General features: G+C 38.9%; 1 protein-coding gene across 3 annotated transcripts in view; it reads left to right on the forward strand.

Moving 5' to 3' along the window:
- Positions 1-12151, forward strand: part of CREBRF (CREB3 regulatory factor) — a 57293-nt gene that overhangs the window by 19010 nt on the left and 26132 nt on the right. For 2 of the 3 annotated variants that reach the window (XM_058723493.1, XM_058723495.1), the window contains exons 2-4: positions 1776-1992; positions 4184-4309; positions 5989-7075. In XM_058723493.1, the coding sequence (XP_058579476.1) occupies positions 1969-1992; positions 4184-4309; positions 5989-7075 (1237 nt within the window). In that variant the 5' untranslated portion in view covers positions 1776-1968. The remainder of the gene's footprint in view (positions 1-1775; positions 1993-4183; positions 4310-5988; positions 7076-12151) is intronic. The other variant, XM_058723496.1, reaches the window with a different exon arrangement.

A 12151-nucleotide genomic window follows, 5' to 3' on the forward strand; every position in this document is an offset into this window, starting at 1 on the left:
TTGACCTACTCAGTGTTGTATAGTTTGCAAGTGAGAACTGCGACTAGAACTTGGCCCTTTTTTGGTCCAGCGTTTCCCTGATAAACCAAGTTGTTGGTAGCTGGTGTCCTTAATAGACGTCAGTAAGTATTTGTTGAATAGAACTTAGTTTTTCTTGAGTTCTTCAGCCCTGTTGCTTAGTAAGGGTAAACTTCAGGTTTTAGAGTATCAAACTTGTCTCCCAGGTCCATACTAACCCAGTTTGTTGAATGCATCACTTGAATCATATTCCTTTTTGGAATCTAAAGCAATAGGTCTAGAAAAGGCAACCGACCCTGTTTCTCACAGGAATCAAGGGAAGAATTTGGACTGAGATTATATATCAGCAGTAGGACCAAGGCAGAAGGAAGGCTGCATTAGGAGAAGCTGGACTAGAACTGGCCTTTGGCAGGAGCAGGGAATAATCTGGTTGGACTGTAGCATTGGATTGAGATGCGTAATTATTGAGATGTTAATTCTGTTTCTAGGCCCAGTCTGGGCACTCGATGGTGTTTCCTAGGCTAGAACAGTAGCGTAAGAATGAGAGCCCACCAGAGGGGAGAGCCCAGCAAAGATCCAGGAAATACAAATGGTTGTCAATTTATTAATCTAAAAAGTGGACCAATTGTTGAATCCCTTGTTGACAGTCTCTGATTTGTTCAGCAGAGGCCTTTGAAATTGATATAATGTACTATTCTAATCCTCTAGTCCAGATGTGTTAACTATGGAGCAGCTCAGCTTAAATTGGCTCTTTACATCAATCCAAGAAACGATACTGCAACTAGGCAGAAATGAGAGCAAAGAGTTGAGTGTAGAGCCGTGGTTCTCAAATTTTAGGGAGAATCAGAATTGCCTAGAGGGTTAAAGACATAACTGGAAGAAACACTCCCAGAGTTTCTGCTTTAGCTGCTCTGGGTTGAAGCCCAAAATTTTGCACTCGTTAACACATCTCTAAGTTGATGCTGATGCTGCTGGTCTTAGGATCATGCTTTGAGAACCACTGATAGGAAAAGTTGATGAAGTGGGTATAATTAAGGCCTTCACAGAGAAGGAAAAAGGGAATTAATCCACCATAGTCAAGACACTGTGCAAGGTGATTTGCAATCATTACTTAATTTAACCCTTGAAACCCCACTGCAGAGTAATCCTTAATCCCTGTTTCCTCCCCGGATAAACATGTTGTTAAATAAGATATAAAAAACTTACTGGAATAATTCTCATTTCAAGGACAGCTTTCACTTATAACTCAAAGAATAATGTTGCATATGCTGTTATGAATGTGATTTTATTTAATGCAGAGGATGATGTGTTAAATTCCGTTGTTGACTGTATTTATTCGTTACTCTTGTAGATTTATAAGAGATATAAAATGTAGATCGGTTTCACAGTAATAATTACACAATAGATGGAATTAAATGTTGAGACATTATCGTTTCTCATACAGAACATAAAGTGAATGGGAACTTTATTTAACATTAGGTATCTTTCAAATCACAGGAAAAGGTAGGCCTCAGTTAATTTTGTCAAGGTGGTTTTTTTTTTTTAATGTTGCCAGTTGGTTATTGACTTACCCTGTTTTAGAAACAAATAGAGGGATGGTGAATTTCAGGAAAGTTACTACCAAGAAATGACCAAATTCTTGAAATTGCAACCCTAAGACTTATTCCTTTAAAATGTTCTTTGTTAATGTCATTTTTGAAAGGTCAACTTGTTTTTAATGGCACTCAGTAAAGTTACTTTGTGTTGTTGTTTGACAGATTCACACAGAATTACTTAAAAAAAAAAAAAAAGCAGTGATCCAAGCATTGAAATTGAAGGCATTCTGGGAAAACCTGGCATTTATTGTGAAAATCGTCTTTGATCTTGAAATTAAAAGTAAAGCTGGAAAGGAATTTACAAACGAGGAAAAAGAAAAGTTTGCCATCGGACTCACAGGATCTGGGCTTGGAAATGCCTCAGGTAAATTACAGCAGAGTAGGTACAAAGTTTTATATTTTCCCACTGCAGAAAAGTCCATACCATTGATTCTGTAAGTTCTCTGAATCTTAACACAACTTGACAAACACTCTCTTTAAGACATTTTACTTACTACCTCAGCTAGTTTTGAATACATGTCCTTCCTTCCATTGCTTCTATTTCCTCCTTTGCTACCACTTTGAAATGTAATGAGCTTGACATGGGAAACGTGGTGAATGAAAAGCTGGTTAGAAGGGGGACAGGTCTGCTGGCTTTACGGAGGCTAACCCAACTCCCCTGAAAATATCAGTCTGCCACAAAAAGCCCACTTCCGTCTCGGTGTCTACTTCCTGATTCCCGTTTGTTCCTTTGCATGTATGCCTGCTGAATTGAAAAGTAGTTAAGAGGAAATGGTGAGATATTTCAACCTTTCTCTCTTTCATACACACACTTATGTTCCCATATATGTGTGTGTGTGTGTGTGTGTGTGTGTGTGTGTGTGTGTGTGTGTGTGTACCTCCCAGAAAACATTTCTGAATGATTATATCTATTTATATTATGGTAACTACTTAGAATTGATTAGCTCTGGTTTGGGGCGATTTCTGAAAAAACTAATGAAGCCCCCCCTTTTTTTTTAATGTTTATTTATTTGTGAGAGAGAGACAGTGTGAGTGGGGGCAGGGCAGAGAGAGACAGAGACACAATCTGAAACAGGCTCCAGGCTCTGAGCTGTCAGCACAGAGCCCGACGTGGGGCTCGAACTCACAGACCACGAGATCATGACCTGAGCCGAAGTTGGAAGCTTAACGGACTGAGCCACCCAGGTGCCCTGCCCCATGAAGCCCTTTTAATCCCCATTGCACATCCATACTTCTTCCTGTCCCCTTCCAGTGGTTAGTTCTTACCCCCTTACCTCTTTCTGTTTGTTCAGTGCTGAGGAGAAGCCTAGAAATAATGAGAGGGCAGGGACTCTTAGGTGGCTTTATGTGGGGCCAGGCAGAATTACACCTTGAACACAGAAAATAAGCAACTTGGTAGGACTGTCCAGAGGCTCAGAGGCAGGCAGCAGAGGCAAAGAAAGGGGATTTGCTGGTTGATATTAAAACCAGGGGCCTGTCTCCACCCCAATCTCTGTGCCAAGTAGACTACCTGTACTTGTTTAGAGTTCTTTCCCATTCACAGTTTCATTTGCTCTTTACTGAATACTTGAATTTAGAGCTATAAAACAGTTACTTTGAGCATGTGGCCTGGTAGGGTTGGGGAAAATCAGAGAAAGAAAAGAATGGGTTGGGAAGTGCCAATGAAGAAAAAACATGATAGGAGAGTGTGTAAAAAGGCCAGTCCGTGGTAGGTAGACGCTATATGAATAGAGAAATACAAGCAAATTGGCTAATATAATTTTTTTACGTTTCAGCAAAAACTTGGAGAAGGACAAAAAAGAGAGAATTTTTATTCTTTCCCATCTTCTTCCTTCATCCAAGTTAGATTTCAAAGTTTGGCCATTCACTTGTTTGGCCACTTTGGAGTGTGAGTCCTCACTTCACTCTGGAGTGATTTATATAGATGTTGAAATGGAAAAGGGGGATGGAGAAAAGGAGCATCAACTCTGGGTGCCAAGTTTTTTCCCGCTAATTTTATTACAGAATGAATGGTACCCTTTTCTGGAATCAGGATTTTTTTTGGCAGGAGGGGGTGGGGTATCAGGATAAAGGTTACTGAGCTCATGCCCAAGTGTCTGGTCTCACCAGTAGGATTTTTGGATATTTGGCTGTTCCTATCTTCATCACGTTCCTGGATGCACTTGTTGCACTACAGATGCCAGAATTCTCTACTCTTCTCTCTAACTCGGGGAGTTAGAAGAGGGAGTGTTGTTAGAGATAGATTTGAAGAAATGTCATATAGCTGAATAAAAGTACTCATTAAGTAGTGTAGGCTGATTCCAGTGGCTAAATAAACTTCAGTTTTTAGAAGTTAGATATTATTAACAGTTGCCACTATTTCTTTTTCTGTTTTTAATGCATCTTCATTATTTTCCTAGTTTAAGGTCACAATTTAATGCTAATTAAATCTCTTAGATGCACTAAAAAGTAGAAAATATACAAAATTCTGAAAATAATAAGTTAGTAGGCACGGGAGTGGGGTGTATGTGTGATAAATTGGCCTTGGAGTAGTCTTTAACTTTTCTAAAATTAAAATCACTTTGTTGTAGCCTAGTGTAAGCGGAATGGATCCGCCTTTTGGGGATGCCTTTCGAAGCCACACCTTTTCAGAACAGACTCTGATGAGCACAGATCTCTTAGCAAACAGTTCAGATCCAGATTTCATGTATGAACTGGTAAGTAACACTTTCTTGGATTCTGCTTTAATTGATTTGGGGTAAAAATGTTGTGGTATCTTTTTTTTTTTCATTTATAAATGCCTGAAAAGAAAAAGAATGTCAAGTTTGATTCTCGTGACTGTCAGTCTAGTAATTGTAGACGGCTAAAATTGAAAAGAGTAAAAGGAAGGCAGGTGGGTGAGGGGATGGGTGAAATAGGTGAAGGGGATTACCATGAGGAGCACTGGGTAGTGTATCGAATTGTTGGATCACTGTATTGTATACCTAAAACTAAAATAACACTGTATGTTAATTATACTAGAATTTAAAAATATGCATTATAATTATAAAAAAATAATTCTATACATACACACATGCACACACATAAAAGAAAATAGAGGAGAATTTACCTTTAGATAAGTCCAGCTTTTGTTGATGAGGATGGGAAGCTTTTTTGATATGCCTAACTGCTAATGGGCTCTTCAGCTGGGATATTTAGGAATGATAACATTGAGCAAAGCATCTGATGCAAAGAATGTGAGGTAAAAATAGCAATTCCAAACAGTATACTTATTACTTATTCTCGAGGTAAATAGACACCTAAGAGTACTAAAAAAATTTTTTTTTGAATTTTAATTACATACCATTTAAGCAACATGGAAGTATATAAAAACTGAAAAACTAAAACTAAGTACACAAACCAGCTAATTTACTACAGATCATTGAATTGTACACTTGATATAGGTGAATTTTGTGGTCTGTAAGTTGTATTTCATTAAAGCCATAAAAACACGCAGAGACACACATATAAAAGCAAAAACAAAACAAGAAAAGCCCCAAACAAATGGAAAAATCAAAACAGAACAAAAGCACGCCGAAAAAGTGAAAATTTCCTTGTTTCCTTCCTGAACCTCCCTCCACCCTCCAAACTTTCCTCCCCAAAGATAGGTACTCCTAACAGAGTTTTTCTGCTTATATATAAACATATGAGTATTTTAAGTTGGGTGACATATTCGTAGATACGGTATTCTGTAACTTAATCCTTTGAACATAAAGACTCATGGTGAGCAGCCTTTTGTGTTAGTACATTAGACCTTAACTGCATTCTTTTTAATGACTGCATAGTCTCACTGACCTATTTTAAAAATCCTATGTCTGTTCATGAGGAGTATCATACTTGTGAGAAGTAATATAGTCCCCATGCGCAGGTGTTGTTGTTAACAAGGTCTTACTGAAAATCGTATCTTTCTGTGGCTGAGTTTCAACTCTTCTTTGGTTTGCTCTTTGTCTCAATATTAAGTTCTCATTTAAGAAGACAGATCCTTCTGTGATGAAGGTAAGGTCTTCATTATTTGCTTTGTAATTGAAGCTCGTTTCTAAGGAGTTCCTCAAATCCTAAGTCAAAGATCAGGAAATGTAAAGCTTTTTCAGGAAGAGTGTTTATAGTAAAGTTCAAGAGCCCTTGATATTTAGACCATACCTAAGCCTCCCAAGGGGCATATTTTCCTTTTTTCCTTGCGCCGGGAAATGATATTGTATGGAATGGTAAAGTGACCTGTAAATAGCCTTTATCTTAAAATAGAACAGACCAGAGGTCAAGTACTGATTTATCAATTTGATATATGGATGTGAGGATGGAGGTGAATGTTTCTTTCCTAAAATGTGGTGTGTGATTTTTTTGTTTTAACTTTTCTCAGGATAGAGAGATGAACTATCAACAGAATCCTAGAGACAACTTCCTCTCTTTGGAGGACTGCAAAGACATTGAAAATCTGGAGTCTTTCACAGATGTCCTGGATAATGAGGGTGCTTTAACCTCAAACTGGGAACAGTGGGATACATACTGTGAAGACTTAACAAAGTATACCAAACTAACCAGCTGTGACATCTGGGGAACAAAAGAAGTGGATTACTTGGGTCTTGATGACTTTTCTAGTCCTTACCAAGATGAAGAGGTCATAAGTAAAACTCCAACTTTGGCCCAGCTTAATAGCGAGGACTCTCAGTCTGTTTCCGATTCCCTTTATTACCCTGATTCACTTTTCAGTGTCAAACAAGCTCCTTTGCCCTCTTCATTCCCTAGTAAAAAGATCTCAAGCAGAGCAGCTGCCCCTGTGTGTTCTTCTAAGACTCTTCAGGCTGAGGTCCCTTTGTCAGACTGTGTCCAAAAAGCAAGTAAACCCACTTCAAGCACACAGATCATGGTGAAGACCAACATGTATCATAATGAAAAGGTGAACTTTCATGTTGAATGTAAAGACTATGTAAAAAAGGCAAAGGTAAAGATCAACCCAGTGCAGCAGAGCCGGCCCTTGTTGAGCCAGATTCACGCAGATGCGGCAAAGGAGAACACCTGCTACTGTGGTGCAGTAGCAAAAAGACCAGAGAAAAAAGGGCTGGAGCCTCTTCAGGGTCACGCCACTCCAGCTTTGCCTTTTAAAGAAACCCAGGAACTATTACTCAGTCCCCTGTCCCAGGAGGGTCCTGGGTCAATTGTAGCAGGAGAGAGTAGCAGCCTTTCTGCCAGCACATTGGTCTCAGATTCATCCCAGAAAAAAGAAGAGCACAATTATTCCCTTTTTGTCTCCGACAACTTGGGTGAACAGCCAACCAAATGCAGTCCTGAAGAAGATGAAGAAGACGAGGAAGATGCTGACGATGAGGACCATGATGAAGGATTTGGGAGTGAGCATGAACTTTCTGAAAATGAGGAGGAGGAAGAGGAGGAAGAGGATTATGAAGATGACAAAGATGATGATATTAGTGACACTTTCTCTGAGCCAGGTATGGTAATGCTTGGAGGCTTACCAGAATGACCTTTCTGCTATCTTGAGATACGGGTATTTTCTTTGTCTTAGTTTGGGGATCAAATGACTTACTATCTTGGATCAGATACGGAATTGCTTTTTTCTATTCAAGCGGTTCTGAAATAATCACTGCTGCTCTTACAGGCTATTCTTCAGGAGCTTCTTCTTAATTTATCTTCTGTTAAGGGACCTACTTTGTTACTCTCTTCAGCAGCTGTGCAAAGATACCAAGAATAGATTGACTTAAAAATATTCCTATTTATACACATGTACTTCTGTTACAGTCGAGGCAAGTTAGGAGGGCCCACAATGGTAAACCAAGTGACGATGGTTTGTGTTACTTATGCTTGTAACCAGCAAGGCCTCCTTAGTCAATAATGTAAAAAAGAGCTTTTTCTTTGTGTCTGCCCCATCTTTCATTCACAGTGTTTTTCCATTTAAGAAAAATACATGCTGTAATTTAAGGCGTATGCAGGCTACTCTGCTTTATTGATGTACAACACATATAAATAAATGGGAGAAAGAAAAGAAACCTGTGGGAACTGGTTCCCTTCATTCAGCATTTACATGCTCGGGCTGTTGCCACTGTTGGCTTGTATAGTATTTATGAAAATGGTATTGCCAAGTGGCACACAGTTTAAACTGCACAAAGAAGTGAAGGTCTTCAAATTTAAGCAAAAGTTATTTTCTTCAAAAATAATGTTGATACTAGTACATAAAAAAACGAAGTTAGTTTTTAAAGTTTATCAGTTGTCAGAGAGAGCCCTTTTGTTATGACTGCTGGAATTTCTAGCAGTATAAACATTAATATTTAATTTTCAAAAAGGCTTTTAAGCCACGGTAGCTGTATGGTAGCCCTTGAAGCACTATTATTGCCGAAAGACTTTCCTTTAATGAAATCTTTCTATCGTAACAAATGCTTAGGTGTGTGTGTTTGATACAACCCAGTTGTTTGACTTGGGTGGAGTTTCAAGTGAGGAAAGGGTCCTTTAAATTTAACGTGGAGGAAAAGGGCTTGTGCCTTTTTTTGGTTTGCTTTAGAACTCTGTGTCGTCTAGATAGAACACTTGTTTTTCTACTTAGCTGGAAAACTTTCCTGTCAACAAATTAATGAAATCTGCTTTGAGGGTCACCTAGCTGGCCAGTTGGTAGAGCCTGTGACTCTTGATCTCGGGGTTGTGAGTTTGAGCCCCAGGTTGGGTGTAGAGATTACTTTAAAAAAATGTTTTTAATCTTTTTTAAAAAAAAATCTTGCTCTGAGATGTTTCAGGGAAAGTTGTCTTTGTAGCTAGTGGTAAGTTATATAGCTCCCTCCCATGGGGACACCAGAGTGCTGTTTATGAGTGGTCATCAAGGTCTATAGATCAGGCCTATTGCTTTGAGTTCCATACTTAGGATCAGGGTAGGAGAGTAGGTGAAGAGTGAGATAAAGAGATGAGTAATAACTAAGGGAAATGGAAAGCGTGGGGAAGGAGAGGCCTTTGCCAGTGGGTACTTAAAGGAAAATATAAATCAGAGGGAGTCAGTCAATCCCACCATCACCAAGGACTGTACTGTCTGTCTGACTTCTGGTTGTAGTTTTGCTTTTCTTTGGCTTTCAAGTCCACTTTAAATTCACCCTTTATCTTTTAATGTGGTTTTACCTGGATAAATGCCTTGAGAGATGAGTAGGTCCGCAAAGAGAGATCACTTGATGAGTTGACCCTCGTTTCCATTTTCTCAGCCTTTTGACTCTCGTAGGGAGGGGGGACCAGTGTTATAGTTGGTGTTGCCCTCATGCCACATTCTCTTGCCCTGTCTCCTGTAGAATTATCCTGATTTGTGAGCTTGCTGGTGTTAACCAACACTACTTTGAAACAGAAATGCTTTGGCTGGCACTCAGCAGGGTAAAACTGTCCTCTTGGCTCTGTTTAACAATGCTAAATGTTTGGATGGCATTTAATTCACTCATTTCCAGTTGACTTGAAGTAAAGCCTCTTTGGTTAGTATTACTTGGACAGTTCTCACAAATGGTAATGAATGACATGATTTAACCACATAACCAACACAGTTTTGTGGTACTATTTGGGCTTTATTCACATTTGCTAGTGAAAATTTCCCTTTTTCTTGGAAGAAAGAGCTAAACAAGTGACTTCAGGAATGCAAAAGTGAGTTACTGGTAAGAAGCAGGAAGACATTCTTTGAAGCAGAAAAGTGGGGATAGTTGTAGTTTCTTCAGAGTGCTAGTTTTAGAGTGGGTCGATTGGTTTAATTTGCAGCAGACAGTTACAAAGGCCCTTTTGTGATGACTAGCTCACTTGATGCTGTTTCTTGGCAGTTGGCTACAACAGTGCCTGAGCCTACAAAGCTCCAGGAAAGGTGTAAAATGGAGTTCCAGTCCCTACTTTGGCCTTGCTCCCAAGTTTTAATAGAGCCTATTCTGTGGACAGGCTGTGACTGTTTGGGGTCATTGGGATTACATGGTTGTAATAATAAGAATTGGGCCCCCAGAAAGAAAGTTTATTTTGTAATCCCTCCTAAACATTTTCACGATTGACTTTACTGGTAGTCTGCACTAACCAACGATGTGTGATTAGAATTTTACAGAATAAACGTGGCCTTTTGGATTTCCATCTGATAATCCTGTCAGGAAGGAGTGAGTCAGATCAGTATGGTGATCCAGCAAATGAAAAGAAAAGGGAAAAGGCTTCATGGAAGTGTTGCATTAAACAAACACTTGATTTGTTAAAAGAAAAATATTTCTGAGTGCCTACTTTTGTGTCAGGCACCGTGTGTATTAGGTATTGGCTATCTAGAGATGAACAAGGGAGACGTGATTCTTACCTTCATGGAATTTAGAGTTGAGTGGGTTTGTTTACTGTTACGATTTCTCAGTCTTTTAATCCGCTTGTGTGTAGTGTGACTTGGCAAGAGAGAGATGCAGGATGAGGGTTTCTTAAAACTTATTTGACCACAGAACTCACTTGGGGATGAAGGCCTATCTTATGGTAATAGTGTTTCTGAGAACATACTTTGAGAAATATTTAATTACCTTAAATGCTAGACCTATGATCTGGGAATACAATTTTTCTGCATTCGACTTGCTCATGGTGGTCTCTGTATTGCAAAGTGGCCATCTTTAAGAAATCCATTGTGTATGTATGACTGTGTGTATGTATGACTGTGTGTGTGTGTGTGTGTGTGTGTGTGTGTGTGTGTGTGTGTGTGTTATGGTGAATTTGTGGTGTATGTTACTAGAAAATGTTAATACGTTAGGTCAATACGTTATTGATGGCCCTTCAATGTTTTTTTGGAAAAGGCTGACCGTATATAAATAAATAAAACTGGTAACTAATTTGAGTGGACCGAAGAAATGGAAATCTTCATCATTCTTTGAATTTAACACAGGATATATGTGAAGAAAAATCCATTGAGACCGTTTAACTAGACAGATAGGAAAAGAGAGAAGACCAAGAGGAGCTAGACTCCTTGAGTCACGGGACTTGGGTCACCAGTTCCAGGTCTGCCAAGTCACTTAAAGCCTCTATGAGCCTGTTTCTTTGTGTAAATAGGGTTAAAAATGTCTTTTTTTTTTTTTTACCAGGCTCTTAGAAGTCTCAAATATCTGTAAGTGAAATGTGTAGGTACATTAAATGAGATAGACAGTGTTTTGCCAGAAATCCAGGCCACCTGAAGAGAACTGCTAAGTAGGGGAGAATATCAGATAAATTGCCAGAGGGATGGGTTGCCTGAGGAAGCTGTATAGGAAAAAATTTCTTTTCTACTTTGGGCTAGGGTAGATTTCAATATGGAACACTAGTTCTTTCATTTTTTTTATTAAAGTATAGTTGACATCCAATATCCTATTAGTTTCAAGTGTGCATCGTAGTGATTCATTATTTTTATATATTACAAAAAGATCTCCATAAGTCAAGTCTGTCACCATACAAAGGGTGTTTTTTTTTTACTTATTTTTTTTTAATTGTATTTATTTATTTATTTATTTATTTATTTATTTATTTTTTAAACGTTTATTTATTTTTGAGACAGAGAGAGACAGAGCATGAACAGGGGAGGGGCAGAGAGAGAGGGAGACACAGAATCTGAAACAGGCTCCAGGCTCTGAGCTGTCAGCACAGAGCCCGACGCGGGGCTTGAACTCACAGACCGTGAGATCATGACCTGAGCCGAAGTTGGACGCTTAGCCAACCAAGCCACCCAGACGCCCCTATTTATTTATTTTTAATGAAAGTATGGTTGATATACAATGTTAGTTTCAGGTGTATAATATAGCGATTCAACATTTATACACATAAAATGATCCCCACAATAAGTCTAGTTACCATCTGTCACATACAGTTATGACAGTATTATTGATTATTCCCTAAGCTGTACTTTATATCCCATGACTTATTATAACTGGAAAAATATACATCATAATCCCCTTCACGTATTTCACCCACCATCCCGTCCCTCTTTGTATCTTGTATACGGTTTGTTTCTTGTATCTGTGAGTCTGTTTCTGTTTTGGCTTGTTTGTTCGTTTGTTTCGGTTTTTTGTGGAACACTAGTTCTTGACATTGGTAGGAAGTTGGGAGTGTTTTTGTTGGTCCACCTGCCTGTGTTGAGGTGTTCCCAGCCATACTAGGTTAATACCTATGGGCTGGTAGTTTGTTCGAGCCGGTAAGCTTTTCTTGGTGAAAACACCATTTCTGGTGGCACAGTATTGCCCTTGCGCCTTTTCCAAAACTAGGTTGATAACTGGAACGAGATAAAATCCTTTAATTTGAAGTGTAACGGTGGCACAAATAAATAGACCAAAGCCATTGCTCTATGTATCTAACACAGTTTTTAAAAATCAGACTTCTAGGAATGATTGTGTGACTCAACTTCTGGATCATGTCTTAAGAAGAACCTGAAGTTCACTGTCACATCCCTTGCCATATTGTTTTAAACTACCACGTGTGCAACTCTCATGCTGTTAATGCTAGCAGTGCTGCAGAAGCTTCTCTTGATTGTTGCCCTGAAATCATTCTGGTCTCCAAATTGATTCTTTTTTAAAAGGTCATGTTTA

This window comes from Neofelis nebulosa, chromosome 1 (genome assembly GCF_028018385.1).
Source record: "Neofelis nebulosa isolate mNeoNeb1 chromosome 1, mNeoNeb1.pri, whole genome shotgun sequence".
Taxonomy (NCBI): domain Eukaryota; kingdom Metazoa; phylum Chordata; class Mammalia; order Carnivora; family Felidae; genus Neofelis; species Neofelis nebulosa.